Source organism: Mytilus edulis, chromosome 9 (genome assembly GCF_963676685.1).
Source record: "Mytilus edulis chromosome 9, xbMytEdul2.2, whole genome shotgun sequence".
Classification (NCBI taxonomy): domain Eukaryota; kingdom Metazoa; phylum Mollusca; class Bivalvia; order Mytilida; family Mytilidae; genus Mytilus; species Mytilus edulis.
Window position 1 is genome coordinate 3,057,703 of NC_092352.1, and position 25,596 is coordinate 3,083,298.

Genomic DNA, 25,596 nt, shown 5'->3' on the forward strand with positions numbered 1-25,596 from the left:
AATTAAAAGATGAAGACTCCTATTGATGTTTTGGGCCAATATGTCAAAAGTATCATGAATAATTGGTCCAACCTTCACTAAACTTGGCTGGAGAATGTCATTTGGATAGAAGGGGTTGCTCCTAATTTTTATACGACTGCAAAAATTGAAAATTTTTTGGTCGTATATTGGTATCACATTGGCGTCGTCGTCATCTGAAGACATTTGGTTTTCGCACTCTAACTTTAGTAAAAGTAAATAGAAATCTATGAAATTTAAACACAAGGTTTATGACCATAAAAGGAAGGTTGGGATTGATTTTGGGTGTTTTGGTCCCTACAGTTTAAGAATTAGGGCCCAAATAAGCATTTTTCTTGGTTTTCGCACAATAACTTTAGAATAAGTAAACAGAAATCTACGAAATTTTAACATGAGGTCTATGACCACAAAAGGAAGGTTGGGATAGATTTTTGGAGTTTAGGTCCCAATGAATTAGGGGCCAAAAGGGGCCAAAATTAAACTTTGTTTGATTTCATCAAAAATTGAACTATTGGGGTTCTTTGATATTCTGAATCTAACCGTGTATTTAGATTCTTAATTTTTGGTCCCGTTTTCAAATTGGTCTACATTAAGGTCCAAAGGGTTTTGTTTGATTTTATCAAAATTTTAATTCTTGGGGTTCTTTGATATGCTGAATCTAAACATGTACTCAAGTTTTTTTATTATGGGCCCAGTTTTCAAGTTGGTCCAAATCGGGGTCCAAAATTAAACTTTGTTTGATTTCAACAAAAATTCAATATATGGGTATCTTTGATATGATGAATCTAACCATGTATTTAGATTTTGGATATTGGAATATCACAAAGGGATGGTAAGAATTGTCTTTGGAAGTTATGGCTCAAACCGTTAAGGAATAAGGTGCAAAAAAGGGATGAAAAGGGTTTCCAGGTTAATGGACAATTACTTAAGTACAAAACATAATTTAAAAGCAGTGTAAGGTTGGTAATTGAAACTCATTTTAATAGCTCACCTAAACTGCTCTTAAATTATATATATTGGAAATTTACCAAAACTTCGTTATTAATAAATTCCATTGGAAATTTGCCAAAAACTTTAGTTTAATGAACTTTATTGGAAATTTGCCAATATAAAATGTTGCATTGGAGTTATCTTTCTTTGTCCAGAATAGTAGTCAAATCAACTTAAATCATGACTGTATGACATTTTATATTTTATGATGTATTTAAATGAGTAGTTATTGTTGAAAACTCCATTATAAATTTGAATTGAGATCATTTTTTGAATAAGGGAAAGGGGAGGTAAAAAAATTTGTTGGGGTTCAATTTTTCTTATTTCAGATTTCAGAAATGAAAAAGAAAATTTCTTCAAATATCAAAGGATTAATATTCAACAGCATTGTGAATTGCTCAAAAGCAAAAAAAAACATTTAAGTTCATTAGACCACATTCATTCTGTGTCAGAAACCTATGCTGTGTCAACTATTTAATCACAATCCAAATTCAGAGCTGTATCCAGTTTGAATGTTGTGTCCATACTAGCCCCAACCGTTCAGGGTTCGACCTCTGCGGTCGTATAAAGCTGTGCCCTGCCGAGCATCTGGTTTAGTGAGTACCTAGGTCACACTAAATATAACTTAAAAGTTTGGTTAAGGTTCATCTCTAAAAAAGATCTTTTGAGTCATAAATCTTTCCCCATCTTTTGTGGACATTTCAACTTTGCCTTCATTTTTACGGTTCATTGCCCAGTGTTAAGTTTTTGTGTTTTGGTCTGTTTTCCTTAAACTATAAGCAGTGTTGTATGAAATGATTGTAAGTTGTACATGTCTGTCTGTCAGGTATCATCTGACCTTGATCTCATTTTGATGGTTTATTGGTCAATGTTAAGTTTTCATAGTTAAGTTTTGTTTCTAAGATACTAAAAGCAATAGGTCAACTTTATTTAATGCATAGATTGATTGTAAGGTGTACCTGTCTGTCTGACCTTGACCTCATTTTCATGGTTCACTGTTTAATGTTTGTTTAGTTTTCTTGGTTGTCTGTTTTATTTATTTCTATGATTGTATTTTGTATGTATTTACCTCTTGTTTCACATGTCAATGTGACGGAATGTTTTTAAATAAAGCATAATGTATTGTATTGTCTAAAAAACTATAGGCAATAGGTCAATTATATTTGGTGTATTGAATTATTTTTATGTGTACATGTATTTCTTGTTTGGTTTATTTGACATTTACCTTCTTTTCTTGGATTATGTTAACCGTAAAAATGAGGTATGTATGTGACAAATGGAATCTATATACAAAGTATGAAGCATCCAGGTCTTCCACCTTTAAAATATAAAGTTTTTAAGAAGTTAGCTAAAGCTTCTACCCTAGCTGCCGCTGGAACACTATCCCTGTCGAGCTTTCTGCGAAAAAAGTCGGGCTGGACAATAAAAATAGGCCACAATCAAAGGTGTATATAAAATCAAGAACTGTTTTAAATTGAGTTATCTCTCTTTGTCAAAAAGTTATACACACATATGTTGAAGAGATGGATTAAAACACCCTGCACAGCATTTCCAAGTGAAAAATTCTTAATAAAATTGTTTTTCTGTATGATCTTTTTAGTATTTCGACACAAGCAAGTCCTTAAAAGTCTCTCAAACTTCAGAGTAAGCCCAGTCTAGAAAATTAGCTTGAACTAGAACCTTTTTAGTGGTAGTTTTGTGTCATATCTTAGTTTTATGTCATTTGAAGAAAAAAAAATTGGCGGCAAATCTGATAGTTTCTGTTAAATTTGTTCACATTTAATTTCTATTTACTTGTAAGGGATGTCTTACCATGTAATATTTTTTATGTCTGTTTACATCAGTTGTCTGTGTTCTTTGGATCTTATTTTTGTATAAACAGAAATGTCAAATCTGACCAACTCAAGCCATGTACATATCCTGTTTAAATAATGACTTGGTGCTTAAAAGATGCTACATGTACTTTGAAACTTCTGTTGAACAAGAATGTGTCCCCAGTACACGGATGCCCCACTTGCACTATAATTTTCTATGTTCAATGGACCGTGAAATTGGGGTAAAAAAATACTAAAAACTCTAATTTGGCATTGAAATTAGAAAGATCATATCATAGGGAAAATGTGTACTATGTTTTAAATTGATTGGACTTCAACTTCATCAAAAACTACCTTGACCAAGAACTTTAACCTGAAGCAGGACAGATGGACGTACAAACAGATGAACAAACGAACGAACGGACGCACAGACCAGAAAACATAATGCCCCTCTACTATTGTAGGTGGGGCATAAAAATGCTTGTAACCAAGAGTAGGTTGTATAGCTGGTATTAGCTGCAGATATAACTATTCATCATGTGTTTGTGTATACCAGGTAATTCAAGTTTTAGTTATGGTGGGGCCAAAGGATGATGTTGTGATGCATGTGTCCAGTATATCATGTATAAAAGTGATATTAAATATGGACAAAATAAGAGAAAAACACTGCATGAAATAAACATTTTTATCACAAATGTGAATCATTAATGATTACAGTATGTATCACATTTTATTTATGTAGCAATAATGTGAATTCATTCTATTCAAAAGGATTTTGGCATTATTAAATTACTTAGGCCAAATAAAAAAGTATGTGTGGTTCCAGTTACATCCGGAAAAAAGTTAGGGTAGGTAGGTAGGGATTTTTTTTTATTTTATGGTTTTTTTTACATTGAGTCTATGGGAGCATCATTCTGACTTTAACGGTGCTTAATGAAAAATGACAATAAAATCTTTAGGGTAGGCTATTTTTAAGCCGAAAAAGTAGGGACGGTAGGGTTACTGGAACCACACATATATTTTTATTTGGCCTTATCAGACATGTCAGAAATGACAGATATTCAAGACTGATTCTGTTATCATGGTTATTCTCTCTAATCATGCTAATCATGGTCATTCATCATTACATGTATATATGATAATGTTTATATACATTACTATAATGCAGAACCTTAAAGCTTTCAATCATAAATTATACCCTAATATGAAACTCAACTTATAAACATGAAACATGCAAGAATCTTACACATGTTACATACAATGTACGTACATTGTAATACATGAACCATAGCTTATAAAATAAAATATATATATTTAAACTATTCAAAAATAATTAATATTTGGATCCGGGTAAATATTCTAGGTAAGCATTGATAGCTACACAGCATGATATAGTGTAGCCTAATACTAAACTTACCAAAACTAAAATGGGTTTAAAAGTAAAGCCCTGAATTCTATCACTTAAGACATTTCTGATCTACTCACAAGCATGACAATTGCAATTATACATATCAAACATGTGAATTCTATCACTTAAAAAAGACATTTCTGATCATGCTGATCTACTCACAAGAATGATAATTGCTCTCATATATATATATATATCATACATGTGAATTATATCATATGAATAAAGCATTAAGTCGATCATCTAATGTAAAAGGATCATATGTCAATCTCCATTGCCTGTCTTGTAGTCCTGATACTGTATTTTCTAGTTTACCTTGACTAGAACCACATTCCTTCAACCAATGGATAAACTCTGGTGGCCAGTCAGGATTCTTTGGCCAATCATATTCATAAGATATTTCTACACCATGCAGAATTAAAGTCTTTAGCTTTCTTATTCTAGCTAAAAGCAGCACTGAAGTACTTGATAGAGGAAAACCATATTGTAAGCACTTAAACTTTGGACATCGTCTAATCATATCAACGAGGGCAAATGGAAGTCTTCTGTCGCCAGCTTCGTTATTTTCCAATAAAGAATTGGTGTATTTAAATGTTGTCAGTGTGTTGTGATAACAATCTATTATATGATCTAAAACACCTTTAGTCACTATATTAGCTAGGTCATCTAAAGTCAGACACCTTAGAGGCATAGAACGAGGAAAATTTTCTTTAATAACCATAAGGTAACGTAGCACAAGATCCAGTTTAAAATTAGGACAGCTTTTTAATACAAGTTTCCAAAAATCCTCATTTAAATCATTTTGTAAAGGGAACGGCAATTCTTCTTCTTGCACGAGTGTCAGTTCTTGTAATGAATTATTAACCAATTCTAATAGTAAGCCTGATGTCATTATCTCTCGTCGTGTTCGTAATTTTTTAAGATTAGGAAATTTTGTAAGCACTGGAAATTCACGCTGATCAAAATCTTCATAAAAGAGCATACAGGAAATTTCCAATTGAGTAATCTTATTGGCTAAGTTCTTGTTAACTATAACATCCAGGAGTCCTATGTCTTGTTCTACATGATATTCATTGTCACAATAATTGATTCCTACAGATTTTAACTTAGTACATTTCTCTAGTATTTGACAGACTGATTCTATAGCACAGCTATCAAGATCTATACCAATACTCCCGACTTCCCATTCTTGTACAAGTAAAAAACCTTGTAAATTAACACAATGTTCAGATATAGCTTGGAATATGTTTAGACCATCATGTCCTACTTCAAAGGCAAATTCTATTGTGATGTTCTTTATATATTGGCCGTACTGCTTTATACAAGACATGAAGCGTGACCTTCTCTCAGGGATGAAGTAAGCATTTTCTGTCAGTTCATTTTCATACAGGACAATGGGCCAAGCTGATGCTGATGACAGTATAATATCCCATATAGGAAACGCTGATGAGACCGCCATCTTATCCTCCCATGTTAGATACGATAGAATCTGAACAACAGATATACTTGGGAGATACACCACTGATAATCTGTCAGACATCTTTTATTCAAATCAATACCATCTATAGCCTTTATTCTACTGTTTCTACATCTTTAATAAAGTTTGTAATTTGTCATTTTATTATGCAAGTTGAATTTTATACTCCATCATGTGTCCATCAAGGTTTTTCTATGGAAAATGTTTTATTATAATTAATATGCATCAACTGATTGGTTCTTTCATCCACTAGCATGTCTAGTCTCTATTCAACCTCGTAAGATACCTGAAAAATAATTTATAAATTGAATAAAATATTCCAAAATTTTTATGAACAATTTTACTATAACATATATAAGGATTATGATAAACAATACTTTTTTTCTGTCTCTAATACATCATGTACATGTAGCATCCTATTAATCTGAAGATTATCTATCTTAAATATGGCGCCTACACAGCCTTAGAAACAGTAACTTAATACCTGAATACTTGTTGATAAACTGTATATGCTGTACATGTATGTGAAAAACTTCTTGTGAAATAATAATGTCTGAATATTGTTTTTGACACCACAACTGCTCAATTCTGTTCAGTTTTTTAGAAGTTGTTTGGATCTTCAGCATCAATTTAAGAAGTTTGAATTGAGAAGATACCTGTTATACAGTCAGAGCTCAGACATAAATAAGTCTGAATCTGCTTTTGACTCACAGAGGTCTAAATTTGTAAGTTTTAGGATTTGTCTCCCTTTAATGCAAGACAAAATATGACTTTAATAAGTCAAATATTGTTAAGCAAGAAATAATTGACCAGAATCAAAAAGTTGCAAATATCGACTCCTACAAGTCGATTAGATATCAAAATTGGTTAACTTCAAGACCCACGCATATTTATAAAAAGGTCATGCATCTATAAAATCAAATAATGACAACATTGAACATTTGAAAGACAATGCTTTGTCTTCTAAAGAAAAATATGAATGAGAGTCTAAAAAATCTGAGATAATGTTAATTAACCTTACAATGCAAACACCTGGAACCACACTTAATGAGGTAAAACAGCTGTGTTTAGTAAGGATGTTCAATAAGATAATTAAATATAGATAGCTCAAGTCCTTGTGAACTCTCAGACAGGTTTTTGCTGTCATAGGTGGTGTACTTTGGCCACCAAGTAAAATTAAGTTTTTTCATCAACATAAAAGACCTAAACAAGTATGTTATTTTCTGACTTAGATAAGTCTAAAATTGAATACACATTTTTATAATAAATACATGTTTTGACTTCTTTTTCTTAAAGTCAAAATCAAAAATCGACTTGTTTATGTCTGAGCTCTGACTTATATAATGAATGGTTACAATTTACGGTAACTCATTTGCCTACCAACCGTGCAAGGGCTGTATAGCCAGTCAAGGTCGTTAAAAACTTCCATCATCATCATTTGCATATCAAGTTAATGATGTAGAAAAGAAACTCGAGTTTGTTATAAATCAGAGCACTGAAATTGAAAGGAGCTTTGAAAACATGGATCATATAATGCATAAAGTGATAGTTAGGTGTAAAGAAAACATATCAACACACTTTACAAGTTAGAACAATCAACAAGAATGACAAGAGAGACAAAAGATAAGTAAAAAGAATAAACTAACATCCCCATGCATATGACTAAAAAGAACAAACTGTTATCACAGAGATATCATATTATGTCTTGCTGTTTTGTAATTTCGATAATGCAAATGATGAAATAAAAAATAGCAACACTTTAACATGTAAGTTTAGCAAATATTCAAAGTCAATGAACTATGACTGAAGGTACATGGCTAAACAATCTCCACTTGGAATACTTGGTTTAGCATCCCTCTGTCAAGGAAATCATGATAGGAAATACAAGCCCTGTAATACCTTATCAACTTGAGATATGACATGTATGAATATTGCAGAATTGTAGTTGAAAATGTACTTTTCAGATCGCATAACATTGAAGATGATGTAATCGAGCTGAAGTGGTGTTCAATGAAAACCAAACTATCATAAAATTGAGAATGGAAATGGGGAATGTGTCAAAGAGACAACAACCCGACCAAATAAAAAACAACAGCAGAGGGTCACCAACAGGTCTTCAATGTAACGAGAAATTCCCGCACCCGGAGGCATCCTTCAGCTGGCCCCTAAACAAATATATACTAGTCATACATGTGTGTTACTGGTATTCAATTTCATTGGGACAAAAAAAAGGTAGTATACCTCTGTTCAAAGTTCATAAATGGTTCAAGTGAAAACAAATCCAGTTATAGAACAACAGATGGAAACACTGAACCCCAACAAAGTCAAGAATAAAGAAATAGTAACTTTGTTTCAGTTCACAGATTCAGGAAAAGAGGGAAATCATCAGATTTATAACAACCATTTGTCAACTAAATACAAATTAAAGACCAAACTAGAGGCTCTCAAGAGCCTGTGTCGCTCACCTGTTAATGTGTTTACTGATGTCGGCCATCTTTGTTGGTAGGCGGGGTCATAAGACACTCTTTTTAAAAATAGATACCCTAGTATTATGATTGTGGCCAAGTTTGGTTAAATTTGGCCAAGTAGTTTTAGAAAAGATTTTTATACAAGTTACAAAAATGAGGAAAAGTTGTTTAATATTGACTCTAAAGGGCAATAACTCCTTAGGGGGTCCTCTAACAATTTTGATCATGCTGACTTATTTGTAGATCTTACTTTGTTGAACATTATTGCTGTTTACAGTTTATCTCTATCTATAATAGTATTCAAGATAATAACCAAAAACTGCAAAATTTTCTTAAAATAACCAATTTAAGGGCAGCAACCCAACAACAGGTTGTCCAATTCAACTGAAACTTTGTGAGGGGATATATCTTATTCTGATGGACATTAAAATCTTGAAAGATTTGCCCTAAATGTCTTGGTTTCAAAGATATAAAGCAAAAACTGCATTTTACCACTATGTTCTAATTTTAGCCATGTCGGCCATTTTGTTTGGTAGGCTGGGTCATCGGACACATTTTTTAAACTATAAACCACAATGATAATTGTCGCCAAGTTTGATTAAATTTGGCAAAGTAGTTTTAGAGAAGAAGATTTTTAGAAAAGTTACAAAAAATGATGAAAAGTTGTTAAAAATTGACTATAAAGGGCAATAACTCCTTAAGGGGTCGACTGGCAATTTTGGTCATGCTGACTTATTTGTAGGTCTTACTCTGCTGAACATTATTGCTGTTTACAGTTTATCTCTATCTATAATAGTATTCAAGATAATAACCAAAAACTGCAAAATTTCCTTAAAATAACCATTTCAGGGGCAGCAACCCAACAACACGTTGTCCGATTCGTCTGAAAATTTCAGGGCAGATAGATCTTCACCTGATAAACAATTTTACCCATTTCAGATTTGCTCTTAATGCTTTGGTTTTTGAGTTATAAGCCAAAAACTGCATTTTACCCCTATGTTCTATTTTTAGCCATGGCGGCCATCTTGGTTGGTTTGACGGGTCACGCCACACATTTTTTAAACTAGATATCCCAAGGATGATTGTGGCCAAGTTTGGTAGAATTTGGCCCAGTAGTTTCAGAGGAGAAGATTTTTGTAAAAGTTTACGGACGACGGACGCCAAGTGATGAGAAAAGCTCACTTGACCTTTCAGGTCAGGTGAGCACTTGACCTTTCAGGTCAGGTGAGCTAAAAAGAGGGGCCTGATGGGGGGTCTCATCACGATTCATGAGTTGATTTTTTTGTCAATCACGATTCACAGATCATGGATCACGAAAATATAAAAACAAAAAAAAATCTGTAGAAAATCTGATCACGATAGCGATCAGGCCCCTCAATAAAGGGGACAAATTTTGGAGTACAAGAACCAAAAACAGAAAACTTGAAACCTGGTGGCAAAATTAACCAGAACATGCAGAAGAAAAAAAAAAGTACACCTTTTGCACAATGCTACAGCAGAGACATATATACATATGTGTATATATGTCTCTGGCTACAGTTAACACCTTAAAACAGACAGTTTGAAAAGATTGCAACAACAAATGCTTCCAGTTTCAATCAGTATCCTGCTATTTACTGATTACCACAAAAACTCATTCTCCCAAAGAACATGAATCATCAAGTATTGGAATGCTCAAGATGGTTCTTGGGAAGAATGCACTTGAAAGTAATCCTCATATAACACCCAATATACCCAATATACAGTGAACCTCATTATGGCTCACAGATATTCCCGGCAGACCAAAGAATCTGTCCTACTTGAACTCTTGACGCCATACAACAATAACTTTACCATTGTGGCATCAGATATTTTTGTATTATGACATCAAAATTATGCGTGAACCTGTGCGATGTGCAGTAATTGTGGACAAATAGTGATTATTCAAAGGTGTATAGTTCAAGCAGTACCATGAGTCATGAGTATGCGCTCTAAATCCATGAACGTATAATCAGTTCGTTGATTGTAGTGACAGAAGCAGATATTTTTTTTGTCAATACAGTATCCTGTATTCTGTAAAACAGTTACTGAATTAGAAAAATTACACTGACAGTGTCACTAAAATAATTTTGCATTGGATTTTTGAAGGAGTATTATTTTCCGTATTATGAAAGGGTATTTTGTAATCGTGGTGCCGACAGCAGCCTAATATTATAGTTACCATTTTCTATCTCATATTTTCATCAATAAAATTGAAACATTACCAGTAATAATGTTGAATGAACAGTTTACTTTAGGAGGAATATTTTCAACAAAACGGATATTGTTACATGTAAAAATAGTTCTCGTTTTAATAAATGTTTTATAATTTTTATTAATTTTCTGAACAATTTAAGATCAATTAACGATTTTATATATATTTAATGAATGATGATATTCATTTTGTAAGAGCACATGTGAAAATAACGCTTGAAAGTTGTGCGGATGCGTTTCTGACGTGGTTCCCTGTTTCTTTTTGTTGTTTTTCGGTACCAGATAAGAGGTCTGAGGGCACCGGGCAAGGACACTCACAAACCAAGTTGGACCTTATTTATCTGCAGTGTCCATCATGGGTATTAAACAAGAAATTGAGGAATTGCCAAAGAAATTAGTAGAAGTAACATCTAAACGTGACAGACAGGTTCCCGGAGAGACCAGTTGGGAAAATATACAGAAAAAATTCGGCAAGGGCACAGGATTTACACAAGCATTGCCTAAACTTTTTCAGTATTTTGGAGCTGGAACATACCCTAAAGAATTCAACCCAAGGGTACATGGTCCATATTATCCATCACGGAATTATGCAAAAGGTAAAAACTAAGGTTCAAATTATGGTTACTGCATTAAGGTACAGTATTCGACAATCGATTGATACAATAACAATTGACTTTAAAACATCGATTGATACGATTGATCACGATTGATAACAAGTTTTCAATTCTATCAACTAACTAAAAAGTACAAACCATAGATCGTTACGATAGATACGATTGATTATATAATATCAACTCAATCAACTCTATACGAAATACAAACACTCGATAGTAACGATCGATACGATTGATCACGATTGATTATCAAAAATCAACTCAATCAACTCAATACGAAATACAAACACTCAATCGTAACGATCGATACGATTGATCACGATTGATTACCAAAAATCAACTCAATCAACTCAATACGAAATACAACGACTTGATCGTAACGATCGATAAGATTGATCACGATTGATTACCAAAAATCAACTCAATCAACTCAATACGAAATACAAACACTCAATCGTAACGATCGATACGATTGATCACGATTGATTACCAAAAATCAACTCAATCAACTCAATACGACATACAACGACTCGATCGTAACGATCGATACGATTGATCACGATTGATTACCAAAAATCAACTCAATCAACTCAATCAACTCAATACGAAATACAAACACTCAATCGTAACGATCGATACGATTGATCACGATTGATTACCAAAAATCAACTCAATACGAAATACAACGACTAGATCGTAACGATCGATACGATTGATCACGATTGATTACCAAAAATCAATTCAATCAACTCAATACGAAATACAAACACTCAATCGTAACGATCGATACGATTGATCACGATTGATTACCAAAAATCAACTCAATCAACTCAATACGAAATACAACTACTCGATCGTAACGATCGATACGATTGATCACAATTGATTACCAAAATTCAACTCAACCAACTTAATAAGAAATGCAACAACTTGATCGTTACCAATGGAAGGCTTTGGTGAAGCGTACTCCAAAAAGACTTGTGCATTCGACAACATAGGTGGAAATAAATATTATAAAACGGTTTTCATATAATTATAACTGCAAATAGTATACTGAGTATGTATTTTTTGCAAGGATTTGTTATTTTTTATATATACATATGTAAACCTCAGATCTGTGTACGACCTCAAATCTGTGTCCGTTTTTCAAATCTATGCCCCATCGTGACGTCAATCGCTAATCTATGTCCGTAAAAAATGGTTCTACCTCAAATCTGTGTCCGATTTTTAATCGCAACGTCATTCGCAAATCTGTGTCCGTAATAAGAAAGATAAGGTCTCAAATCTGTGTTATGTTTTAAATTTTTTTTGCAATTTGTTTCGCCATGCGCAAATTTATGCCCGTCTAATAAGTTCGGCTTTATAGGTTTTTATACGCCCGTCGTCTTTTAGACGGGACGTATTATGGTATACCGTTGTCCAACCGTCCGTCTGTCTCCGTCCGTCTGTCCGTCCGTCCGTCGTCCACACTTCGGACAATAACTCAAAAACACTTTCACCAATTTCCATGAAACTTAAGTGAATTGTTTATATCTATTGACGTAAGCTCCCTTTCGTTTTTTTTTAATTTCAGATTTTAAGTTTTGGATTTATGGGGCTTTATTCATAAAAAAGGGGGGATTTTCAACACTTCGGACAATAACTCAAAGAGGCTTTCACCAATGTCCATGAAACGTTTGTGAATTGTTTATATCTATTGATGTAAGATCCCTTTCAATTTTTATAAATTTCAGATTTTAAGTTTTGGATTTATGGGGCTTTATTCATAAAAAAAGGGGGATTTTCGACACTTCGGACAATAACTCAAAAAGGCTTTCACAAATGTCCATGAAACTTTGGTGAATTGTTTATATCTATTGATGTAAGCTCCCTTTCAATTTTTATAAATTTCAGATTTTAAGTTTTGGATTTATGGGGCTTTATTCATAAAAAAAGGGGGATTTTCAACACTTCGGACAATAACTCAAAAAGGCTTTCACCAATGTCCATGAAACTTTGGTGAATTGTTTATATCTATTGATGTAAGCTCCCTTTCAATTTTTATAAATTTCAGATTTTACGTTTCCGTGTTATGAATTTTTATGCTTAAAAAAGGGGGGATTTTCCAATTTTGGGACAATAACTAACACTTTCACAAAATTTTATGCAACTTTGATAAATTGTTTATATCTATTGACATAAGCTCCCTTTCCATTTTTATAAATTTTAGATTTTACGTTTTCTTAAGTAATGAATTTTTATACTTAAAAAGGGGGATTTTATGAAACTTTGGTGAATATATTAATGTAACATCCCTTTTGATTTGTATATATATTTCTAGTTGATCATATAAATTCATTTAAAGCATAAAAGACAAGTTAAAAGAGCAACGGGCGTATCATGCGCTAAAGCGCAGCCCTTTACTTATTTTATTAAGTACTTTCCCATAATTCAATATTAAGATGGTATGTGTTATCCATGTATATGCAAGAGCCGAAGTATAGTATACGTTTAAGAAAATCCAGCTAAATTATTTAGCTGGTATTTATGATATTGTGTCAAGTACAGTCGTATATGCTTTTGTTTTATTAAGTCTTTTTTCATGTGTTAGGTTAAAATCTTTACATATGATGCGTGTGTTATTATTGTATATAAAAAAGAAGATGTGATATGTATGCCGTCTTTAAGAATGAAACCACAAAACCATAGTAATTTTACTCAAAAAGACAGTAAAGAATGAATATTTGTTTGCAACTTCAACTTACTTCGTTTTGTCTTTGAATTTATTCATATAGCTGTTTCATTGACATTTATACCACTTTATCTATGTTTTTTCTTGAATACTAGTATCAAAAAATCATTTTAAATTGTTAAAAAATAAAACGTTTTTTATATTTTTAATTGAAATATTTGTGGATCACAAAAGAACATATTTCAATTGTTTGGTCTTAGCTGATATCTATTTAGTTTAAATGTAAAACTTGTAATAATATCTTTAATAACGAAAATATTTCCCCGAGAAGAATCATTCTTTATGTTTTGGCATATCCCTTCTCTCCAGAAACTAGATGTCAACACCGAAGTCCCTTTGTTCGTGGCTGGATTTGTTTTGAATTGTAAATATTCCACAATAGTAGGAGTAAAGATATCCTGATAATTGTCAGAAAACATTTCAAGAGGATAAATCTCTATAGTTGACGTTTTTGAAAATATTCCATCAATCCACTATTCATAACAGATTTTCCTCCAGTTTTAAAGACAAATTTTTGAAAATTTCCTATCAGTACACTATTCATAACAGATTTTCCTCCAGTTTTAAAGACAAATCATAAAGCAATTTTAAATCATGTGAAGTAATAGTTAAAATGTTAACCTTGCTTTTGTCATATAAACCACTTGTACTATGTTTGTTCGGTGTGAGTTAATGCTCCGTGTTGAAGGCCGTACTTACACCTGTTATTGTTAACTTTTCATTGTTTACTTGATGACGTTTTGTTATGTTTTACGTCGATGAAAGGACATAGATTTGAGCCAAAAATGGCCATAGATTTGAGTAAATAAAAGACATAGATGTGAGACAATACAGGACATAGATTTGAGACAATAAAGGACATAGATATTTGGAACGTCTATGACGCAATATTAAAAAGGACATAGTTTTGCGGAAAGGACATAGATTTGAGGCCGGACATAGATTTGAGGCTTACACATATAAATAAGAAGATGTGGTATTAGTGCCATTGAGACAACACTCCATCGAAATAACAATGTACGGACTTCAACATTTTACAAATGTCCTTGGTCAGAAGTCTGCTGTTCAGTAGTTGTCGTTTGTTGTTATGGTTCATAAGTGTTTCTCGTTTCTTATTTTGTATACAAATTAGGCTGCTGCTTTTGCTGTTTAAATTGTTTTTGGGGAAAGACGACTTCAAGCCGTCAATCCCCTATGGGGTTGACCAGAGTGACATTCCCTCACATCATTCATTTTGTTTTTATAGTGTGGAAAACCCTCAACAAATTTTACTGAGATTGATGAGAAGGAAACACACAAATGAATAGATTGACTTTAAACACTTTTCTAAACATTTCCCTTCTATAGGCTATACCAATCCTTGGTACCAACAAATAAAGCATTGTACTGATAAAAAAATAAATTAAAAAAAAGTTGCATATTATAGTTTAATTCTATTTATTCATGAAATTTACAAATATTTCAAAATGTAGGATCTGGAAACAAGCTTCACACAGTTTACATCAATCATATTATTTTTTATTAGTACCTGTATCCCTGTGATGAGAGTTGTAACTGGGAACTTTATCAATGGAAATTTAAAATTAAATGGATTTTTCAGTCCTAACTTTCGTAAGAAAAAAATTAAAAATCTTAGAGTACTGTCATAAAAAATGGAAAATGGCCTAGCCTGCAGTTCAGTGGTACACCATTAAGATTTCAGAAAACATTGTAGTTGTTGTTAAATGACAGAAATCAGTTGAATTTAACATAATTAACTATCAACTTTAATCGAATGTTTCAGCTCTTTAGATTTAGAAGATGCAGATCTCTTGGTCCAAATTGAATCCTAAACTAAGGAAACAAAGTTAGATTAAACAACAATTGACTTCAATATTGTCAACCTTTCTACATGTTCTAGCTGTTCTTTTTTCATTCTTTATATGAAGACTATCAAAAGATACCCCCCCCCCCCCCACAAAAAAAAAGAGACAATGGCCGTCTTTCCCCTCAGAGCTATTCAGCTCTTTGATTCACTAGTCATTTTGGGGCCCTTGATAGCTTGCAGTTCGGTGTGAGCCAATGCGTGTTGAAGTGCCACATTATACCATTTGTTTGAATCGCAAATAGAACATAACATAGTTAACATATAATTTCAATATTAACAGTCTTTTGCATATTATAAATTTGTATAGCTTAACTACTCTTTTCTTCTGTCCTTTCATTAAAGTCATTGTTTATGTTAATGAAGAATAGTTTTCTTTTTTTCCGGGTCATCATCCTTGTTGAATGCTTAAATCTGTTTAAGTCTCTTGAATGCTTGTTCACAACTCTCTGTGTTTGAACCATGTATATCTACAAACTTTTCTAGTTTTGGGTGGAATTCACATTTGGGATTGTTGTGTAAAGGCATACAACAAGATTTAGTATGATTCATAACATGAAAAATATCTACTAAAAAGTCTACTGATCTTAACATGCATTCAGCACCTGGTACCTCGTTCTGTACGAGCCTTCTTATAAATGGTTCGAGTTCACAAGATCTATCATAACCGATATACTTCAATCTATCAGAGCATACACCATTTTTGAAAAATACCTTTCGAAGGAATAAAAAAGCCTGCGTTAATGATTCATGACTGTACATTTCATCACACCTAACTATTATACCACATGGTCTTATGGCGAAGAACATTCCAGCGCTTGTACTGTAGAATTTATTCAGTTTTTTCTTATCTTTATTTCGTGACCCTTGAAATACAAAAGATATAGTTGATTGAGTTGATCAACTCTTAATCGATCGTAGCGATTGAACACGATCGATACGATCGTGAACCTTGAAATACTAAAGATAGAGTTGATTGAGTTGATCAACTCTTAATCGATCGTAACGATTGAACACGATCGATACGAACGTGACACTTAAAATACAAAAGATAGAGTTGATTGAGTTGATCAACTCTTAATCGATCGTAATGATTGAACACGATTGATACGATCGTGACCCTTGAAATACAAAAAGTAAAGTTGACTGAGTTGATCAACTCTAAATCGATCGTAACGATTGAACACGATCGATACGATCGTTACACTTGAAATACAAAAGATAGAGTTGATTGAGTTGATCAACTCTTAATCGATCGTAACGATTGAACACGATCGATACGATCGTGACCCTTGAAATACAAAAGATATAGTTGATTGAGTTGATCAACTCTTAATCAATTGTAACGATTGAACACGATCGATACGATCGTGACCCTTGAAATACAAAAGATATAATTGATTGAGTTGATCAACTCTTAATCGATCGTAACGGTTGAACACGATCGATACGATCGTGACCCTTGAAATACAAAAGATAGAGTTGACTGAGTTGATCAACTCTTAATCGATCGTAACGATTGAACACGATCGATACGATCGTGACCCTTGAAATATAAAAGATAGAGTTGATTGAGTTGATCAACTCTTAATCGATCGTAACGATTGAACATGATCGATACGATCGTGACCTTTGAAATACAAAAGATAGAGTTGATTGAGTTGATCAACTCTTAATCGATCGTAACGATTGAACACGATCGATACGATCTTGACCCTTGAAATATAAAAGATAGAGTTGATTGAGTTAATCAACTCTTAATCGATCGTAACGATTGAAAACGATCGATACGATCGTGACCCTTGAAATACAAAAGATAGAGTTGACTGAGTTGATCAACTCTTAATCGATCGTTATGATTGAACACGATCGATACGATCGTGACCCCTGAAATATAAAAGATAGAGTTGATTGAGTTAATCAACTCTTAATCGATCGTAACGATTGAACACGATCGATACGATCGTGACCCTTGAAATACAAAAGATAGAGTTGACTGAGTTGATCAACTCTTAATCGATCGTAACGATTGAACACGATCGATACGATCGTGACCCTTGAAATATAAAAGATAGAGTTGATTGAGTTAATCAACTCTTAATCGATTGTAACGATTGAACACGATCGATACGATCGTGACCTTTGAAATACAAAAGATATAGTTGATTGAGTTGATCAATTCTTAATCGATCGTAACGATTGAACACGATCGATACGATCTTGACCCTTGAAATACAAAAGATAGAGTTGACTGCGTTGATCAACTCTTAATCGATCGTAACGATTGAACACGATCGATACGATCGTGACCCTTGAAATACAAAAGATAGAGTTGATTGAGTTGATCAATTCTTAATCGATCGTAACGATTGAACACGATCGATACGATCGTGACCCTTGAAATACAAAAGATAGAGTTGATTGAGTTGATCAACACTTAATCGATTGTAACGATTGAACACGATCGATACGATCGTGACCCTTGAAATACAAAAGATAGAGTTGATTGAGTTGATCAACTCTTAATCGATCGTAACGATTGAGCACGATCGATACGATCTTGACCCTTGAAATACAAAAGATAGAGTTGACTGAGTTGATCAACATTTAATCGATCGTAACGATTGAACACGATCGATATGATCGTGACCCTTGAAATACAAAAGATAGAGTTGATTGAGTTGATCAACTCTTAATCGATCGTAACGATTGAACACGATCGATACGATCGTGACCCTTGAAACACAAAAGATAGAGTTGATTGAGTTGATCAACTCTTAATCGATCGTAACGATTGAACACGATCGATACGATCGTGACCTTTGAAATACAAAAGTTAGAGTTGATTGAGTTGATCAACTCTTAATCGATCGTAACGATTGAACACGATCGATACGATCGTGACCCTTGAAATACAAAAGATAGAGTTGATTGAGTTGATCAACTCTTAATCGATCGTAACGATTGAACACGATCGATACGATCGTGACCCTTGAAATACAAAAGATAGAGTTGATTGAGTTGATCAACTCTTAATCGATTGTAACGATTGAACACGATCGATACGATCGTGACCCTTGAAATACAAAAGATAGAGTTGACTGAGTTGATCAACTCTTAATCGATCGTAACGATTGAACACGATCGATACGATCATGACCCTTGAAATACAAAAGATAGAGTTGACTGAGTTGATCAACTCTTTATCGATCGTAACGATTGAATACAATTATCTTTAAAAAAAAAAAGGGTTGATTGAATAGATTTACTGAATTGACTACAAATGATAGTAATAAACCGACAACAATTGATTGATCCTACAGCAGTAGTCAATTGATTTGAATTGACTATACAATAGATAGTAATTTTTGTAAACTGTCTATTCAATCGATTGTCGAATACTGTACCTGTGTCGGTTACTGATCTGTACTCGTACTTTGTAGTTTTATTAAAGATCATTAAATTTTTGTAGTCTGCAGCCACAGGCACTTGTCTCAGAAAAAAATTTCTTATATACCTTATTATAACACAAGGTACTTAACTTGCATTTTAGAAAAAATTTCAGGTGGTAACGAAGTTCCGTTATATACCGCTTTATAGGCTGTCAACCCCACTAAAACTTGTTATATCGTAAATCTAAATTGATTTATCTTTACAATGGTGTATAACATGCCTACATGTGTTGTCGGAATCATCCGTAGCAATCTTACCAAAGTATGTCAATCGTAATAATTTTGCAAACCGCTGAAGAATTGGCAATAAACGCGTCACGTCTCCTTGTATATCTCGGTTTCCGATTGTTCAATTCTATGGGAAAGTCTAATTGATTCTCGGAGTTATCTGATCTTGTTTCATTTCATACATAAAGTCAAGAGATAGTCTGCAAGACATTGACGTCGTGGGAAAATTTGTAACTTATTAGACATACCACAAACAACACTTGTTATATTTTTTTCACGGTATATTATACAATTTAACTAACTGTATGATAAGTTCTATTAATACGAATACTAACAGTTTTTATTAAAACAATTTTTATAATAAATCATTTACTGCGGACGTGTATTGCCAATTCTTCAGCGGTTTGCAAAATTATTACGATTGACATACTTTGGTAGGATTGCTACGGATGATTCCGACAACACATGTAGGCATGTTTTACACCATTATAAAGATAAATCAATTTAGATTTACGATATAACAAAATTAACAAGTTTTAGTGGGGTTGACAGCCTCTAAAGCGGCATATAACGGAACTTTGTTACCACCTGACATTTTTCTAAAATGCAAGTTAAGTACCTTGTGTTATAATAAGGTATATAGGGAAAAAAATTCTGAGACAAGTGCCTGTGTCTGCAGCCGTTCAACTACAAGTATAGTCCAAACAATTATGACGTCTTGAAGAGGGTGGTAAAGGGTTATTTTAGTGCAACCTGTTTTACCATTTTTATTTCACATGCATGCAGCTGTTAAAAAGGATCAATATTCCCTGTGTTTCGTGAAATCGTTAAAAAGATAAACGTGCAAGACATTTTTAATTGTTCGTTCAATTTTATTTCGCTTTCTTCTGTGCAGAGACCCTCCTTGAAAGTTTTTTTCTTTTCTTTGACACATTACATAGACATGATAGACCTTTTTTGTCGACAGAAAAGGGTCAAAGCAAAAAATTTTAAAAAAAAATTCCTAGACATGCTAGACGTCATAATTATTTGGACTACCGTGCAGCCAGGTATACATGCTATACATAACGTCTAAAAAAGAGGCCACTTCACTGTTACATTTTGTATGAGGTTAAGAATACCTTTTACTGTTGGGCTTGAAACAGTCAGATACATGTATTCTCTACTGTTACAGCAGAGGTGTTTACTTGAACGGATTGTCCATATTTTACACAGATTTTTAAATAGAATTACTTGGATTCGTCAAGAAAAAGCACGGATTTTCTAACAATCCTGAAAAAAATCATAGTTGCTTCCGTTTAGGGTGATCGGTGTCTAAAAGGCACTTTTTTGACTGGGAATAGCTGCTCTATAAAGCGCAAAATGATAGTGATCAAGTATAATTCATGGACAGCATGAATCAGGATGCACACATTGTGAAAAGATTTTTCTTGCGTTAGAAAACAACGAACTGAACAAAGATCCTGCGAACTCTGAACTGTGAATTGAATACGATGTACATAGTACCTTTTTGAAGTCTTAACTATTGGCAACTTTGTATTGAAAGTAACTTGATAATATTTATAGTCATAAGTATTGAAATCTAGTCCCTATTGAGTTTATTATTTTGAGGTTTTGTATTTTTAATGTGTTGTACTGTGAAGATTAAATAATTAATGAAATTTTAAACGTACATATCTTGTTTCTTTATAAGTACATTTTTTGTACACATGCAGTGAATACCAGATTTGCGTGTATTGACTTATTCCAAACATGCCAAACTTTAGCTCAACTTTTGTCAAATCATGCAAATTTTAGGTTATAATCTTTGTTGCAAAAATGGATGGTTCGTGCCGCTTCGAAAGTATTACCGACAACATTGCAAAACTACTGACAATTCTACTGATAGACATCATGGTGGGTAAACAGGTCTGTTACAGGGGCAAATTGGGCAAAATTTTACAATGATTTGTCAAAATATCCTTCGTAAGAGGTCTCAAATAGTTACATGTACCGTTATTTATTTAGTAGATTTTTTTATCGACTCAACGAAAGGGAACATTTTATCGTCATATACCAAAAAATGCTTTAATGTCATTTGGCAACATTTTTTACCGTAAATTCTCAAACATGTTGAAGATCTTCCCATTACAACCCTGGTGATGTATTATTTAATTATTTTTCAAATGGTTAAACCATTTTTGCCTCCATTATGAAAATCTGCCCCATTTGCGACATGGCTGCAGTAACCGTGAAAGAGCCTATAAGGCAGCAACCATTTGATTTTCTGGGGGGGCTATGGGGTTTTTTTTTCTGGACAATTATTTTTTTCGCCTGCGGCGAAAAACAATCTATTTTTTCCGTGACAAGTCGAAAACAATTTTTTTCTTTCAATTTTAGCATTACATATAGTGGCAGCTGAGGGTGAAACAAACAATTTTTTTTTCTCAGAACCAAAAACAAATTATTTTTTTCTCCAAAAACTGGAAACAAACTTTTTTTTCCAAAAAAAACCATAGCCCCCCCCCCCCCCCCCCCCCCCCCCCCCCCCCCCAGAAAATCAAATGGTTGCTGCCTAATGTCACTAATTATTTATTGTTTTACTGTGAGGCCTTCCTACAAGGTTATGAAGAAGAAGCCAAATTTAGAATGAGTACTTGAAAGAATATAATAAATGATTGTGTACTATACATGTGTTCAAATGATATAAAATCTTGTTTACTTTCTAGCTGATGTTTCCTTCTGGGACTGTAAATTAGGAGAACTACCAAAGTGGTTTGGTCGTAGACAGTTGGGTGTGCGACCATTCTCCATGGTCCTTAGTAGAAGTAAGTTCAATTAAACCTTATATAATTAGCCCAGGTCTAGTGGTTGTCACTGGTTGCTGTATGCAGTTTTAGTTTTAGATTCGGTATAAATAAGATCGTTCAATAGTTTCAATTTTTTTCACATTTTGTTATCCAGCTTACTGTAAGTATAAGTTTTGCTAAGGAAGTAGGGTGACCAGTAATTGTTCAAATCTTTATACAAATAACAATCATACTACATCTGGTTTATTGAGAATGCATTTATCCTGCAGTCAAAAATATTTTGGTCCTGACTTAACTGTAACACACATCAAATTTCCAGACTTTATCACAAAAATAAAAACAGTTCATTAACATGTAGCATAACATTCTATGCATCCTATGATATCTATGAACTTTGCAAGAAACTGATCAATGAAATATATACTCCAATACATGTACATAAAATTGAAAACGTAAATGGGGGAATGTGTCAAACATTCAAATAAAATCATTATTTTGTTATTCTATTCCCATTTGTGTTTTACATGTACTACATATTATACACACATTTACCAATTTTCTCTACCAACAATGCTTTTGATCAAAAGTATTTAGGAAATTTATATAAAATCTTATCGATACAGTCATTTGCCATATTGGTCCATACGTAACAAAAGTTATGAACAGCCACTCCCCCCCATAAAATTAATATCTATTATGATTTGAAATACTTTCGTCATTGTGAAAACTGTTTCTTAAATTACGAAATGACGATCGCTAGCAATATCAGTGTAATTAAGTTGTCTACATTCTATAACTATAGATAATTATTTCATTTTTTTCACAGGAATGTGGACTGTTATGCAGAAATATAAGACATCAGCAGCCTCAATGTATTTTATCTGGTTATATGGAGCTGTGGGAATGACCTATTTCTACATCATGCAGTATCCTAAATATTGTATGTATATTAACACATAACATGCATAATGTGATTTCTTAGCCTATATATAAAATCTTACATATATAGAAATTAAAAAAAGAGAAATTTGATGCAATATACATGATATATATCTGAATTCGATCCCATTTTACAGACTTAATAGTCCACAAAAAAAACCCCATAAATAATGACAAGATGGTAGCACTCACACAACTCACTTATTTTATCATAGATAAACATTCATTTGTACTTCATAGATTTTTTAGGTAAACCTGGTAAAGATTGCATGAAATGCAATCAAAATCATGATATCAAAACATCCAATATTGTAAAAATTATAAAAAAAGATTTACACATTTTAACTGACATGACTGATTTCATTTTGTTTGTGTCTGGAATTTATTTCCAAAAATTTCTAGATCTATAAAAAAAAAATGTTTTTGAAAGGTATTTTTATGATTTTCATATTTTATTTCAAGGTATATTAATTGTAAATATCTAAATAATTCAACCAAGAGAAATTGTGCTAACCATATTTTTTCTTTCTTTCAGCCAATGAAAGACACTCCAAGTACCATTAAGGAGGAACAAACATTAGACTTATGTGTGATCAGACAACTTTATTAATGTGTTATTAAATAGATTCTGATAATGTTATAAAGAGTTCATATTTCTTAGTCATACAGATTAAAAGATACAGCTGATGGACAGGGTATCTGTGTTTAATAAATCTATTTTGGAATCAAGGACTGTTTTGGAGTTGTCTTTAAACTAAATGTAAATAATGTTGAAGAAGGTGACATGATTATCATGATTGTCATGATTGTCCAAAAAGATGTCAATATGGACATGATTGATGTTGCTCATTGAGGGGTATATATAGAATGTAGAAAAGAAAGGATATGGGGTATCTGCCATGACTCAAATTTGGTATTTGCACATAAAAAAACCTGCAAAAAGCAGAGGAATAAAGCTTTAATTGGTGTTCTTAGTCTGGGTATCCATAGTCTGTCTCTGGTACAATCTTTCTGACATTTTTTTCAGTAATACAAATCTGAGCTACCTGAAAATAAATTTGGTATCCAGCTTCATGTGAGCATGTCATATTGTGTGATACATTTTCATAATCAATTATTTTCTTACACACTTGAGCTGTTTTTATACATTTATGAACTTTTTGTTGCATTTTTAGCTGTTCCGGTGAGCTTTAGCCATCACTTGGCATCCGTCTGGTGTAAACTACTTCAAACATCTTCTCTTCTGAAACTACTGAACCAATTCAAACCAAACTTAAACTGAATGATCCTTATGGTATCTAGATTAAAGTTTGTGTTTTATTTTCGTCAAAAAACATGGCCACCATGACTAAAAGTAGAACATAGGGGTAAAATGCAGTTTTTGGCTTATATCTCAAAAACCAAAGCAGTTAGAGCAAATCTGACATGAGTAAAAGTGTTCATAACCTACGGGCTATAAGCCCTGAAATTTTCAGATGAATGTCACTAAATTGGTAATTTTTAGGAAATTTTTCAGTTTTTGGTTATTATTTTTAATAGTATTACAGTGACTTGACTGTTAGTGTTGCTATCGGACTATTGCAACTCATTCAAAATTCTGACCAAATTGCAATTTGTTTTATCAAATCAAACTGTTCAACTGGTCAAAATTTTGAACTAACTGTTCAGTCAAAATGTGAAAGTGCAAGGTGATGAAATGATAAAATAAAATATACTTACTATCAGTTGAGCTAATATACCTGTTGTATGATGACTATACCTTCATTCTAATAAAGGGGGCTAAATTGCAATCCTCTTGTTCTGCAGTTGTCAATCCTTTCATCAAACAAATATTTTCATCAACACTTCTTCACAGGAAGTACTGCACGTAATTTTATATTTGGTCAACAGCTTTCTAGGATGTATTGTAACCTGTGATCACTGTAATAATCTGTCTGACACCTACTTCCTGTTAGCAGATACTTTTTAAAAATATTTGATGTGAACATTTCACTAGTACATGTACTTCTAAGCAAAATGACTTCATATTTGGTCATCTATGTATCTAATGTGCAGTAGTTGTCGCTTGTTTATGTAATAATTTATATGTGTATCTCGTTTCTCGTTTTTTTTATATAGATTAGACCGTTGGTTTTCCTGTTTGAATGGTTTTACACTAGTAGTTTTGAAGCCCTTTATAGCTTGTTGTTCGGTGTGAGCCAAGGCTCTGTGTTGAAGGCCGTACATTGACCTATAATGGTTTACTTTTTATACGACCGCATTTGGTCATATATTGATATGATGTTGGCTTCGTCGTCGTCATCATCGTCGTCGTCGTCGGAATACTTTTGGTTTTCACACTATAACTTTTGTTTAAGTAAATAGAAATCTATGAAATTTTAACACAAGGTTTATGACCACAAAAGGAGGGTTGGGATTGATTTTGGGAGTTTTGGTCCCAACATTTTAGGAATTAGGTGCCAAAAAGGGCCCAAATAAGCATTTTCTTGGTTTTTATACGACCGCAAAATTTGAAAAAATTTTCGTCGTATATTGCTATCACGTTGGCGTCGGCGTCGTCTGGCGTCCGAAT

General features: G+C 33.0%; 2 protein-coding genes across 3 annotated transcripts; one reads left to right on the forward strand and one right to left on the reverse strand.

Moving 5' to 3' along the window:
* Positions 1-3,493: 3,493 nt before the first annotated feature.
* LOC139487477 (uncharacterized) lies at positions 3,494-10,475 on the reverse strand. 2 transcript variants are annotated; one of them, XM_071272308.1, is made up of 2 exons: positions 10,376-10,475; positions 3,494-5,993 (listed from the first exon to the last, which is right to left on the reverse strand). In XM_071272308.1, exon 2 carries the CDS (start codon positions 5,768-5,770, stop codon positions 4,445-4,447), a length of 1,326 nt encoding a protein of 441 aa, XP_071128409.1. In that variant the 5' UTR covers positions 5,771-5,993; positions 10,376-10,475; the 3' UTR covers positions 3,494-4,444. The 2 variants fall into 2 exon arrangements, with proteins under 2 accessions (XP_071128409.1, XP_071128410.1); XM_071272309.1 differs by having other exon boundaries at positions 10,419-10,469.
* A 189-nt stretch (positions 10,476-10,664) lies between these two features.
* LOC139487478 (putative ATP synthase subunit f, mitochondrial) lies at positions 10,665-23,753 on the forward strand. Its single transcript, XM_071272310.1, has 4 exons — positions 10,665-11,003; positions 22,005-22,103; positions 22,912-23,025; positions 23,560-23,753. The coding sequence occupies exons 1-4, from the start codon at positions 10,763-10,765 to the stop codon at positions 23,586-23,588; spliced, it is 483 nt and encodes a 160-aa protein (XP_071128411.1). The 5' UTR covers positions 10,665-10,762; the 3' UTR covers positions 23,589-23,753.
* The last annotated feature ends 1,843 nt before the right edge of the window (positions 23,754-25,596 follow it).

What these genes read in the sequence shown, in the direction of transcription:
- LOC139487478 (XM_071272310.1), top strand. Translation starts at nt 10,763, where the DNA reads ATGGGTATTAAACAAGAAATTGAGGAATTGCCAAAGAAATTAGTAGAA. An exon ending in ATCACGGAATTATGCAAAAG is followed by an intron (nt 11,004 to 22,004) that starts GTAAAAACTAAG and finishes TTTACTTTCTAG; the next exon opens with CTGATGTTTCCTTCTGGGAC. An exon ending in CATGCAGTATCCTAAATATT is followed by an intron (nt 23,026 to 23,559) that starts GTATGTATATTA and finishes TCTTTCTTTCAG; the next exon opens with CCAATGAAAGACACTCCAAG.
- LOC139487477 (XM_071272308.1), bottom strand. Translation starts at nt 5,770, where the DNA reads ATGTCTGACAGATTATCAGTGGTGTATCTCCCAAGTATATCTGTTGTT.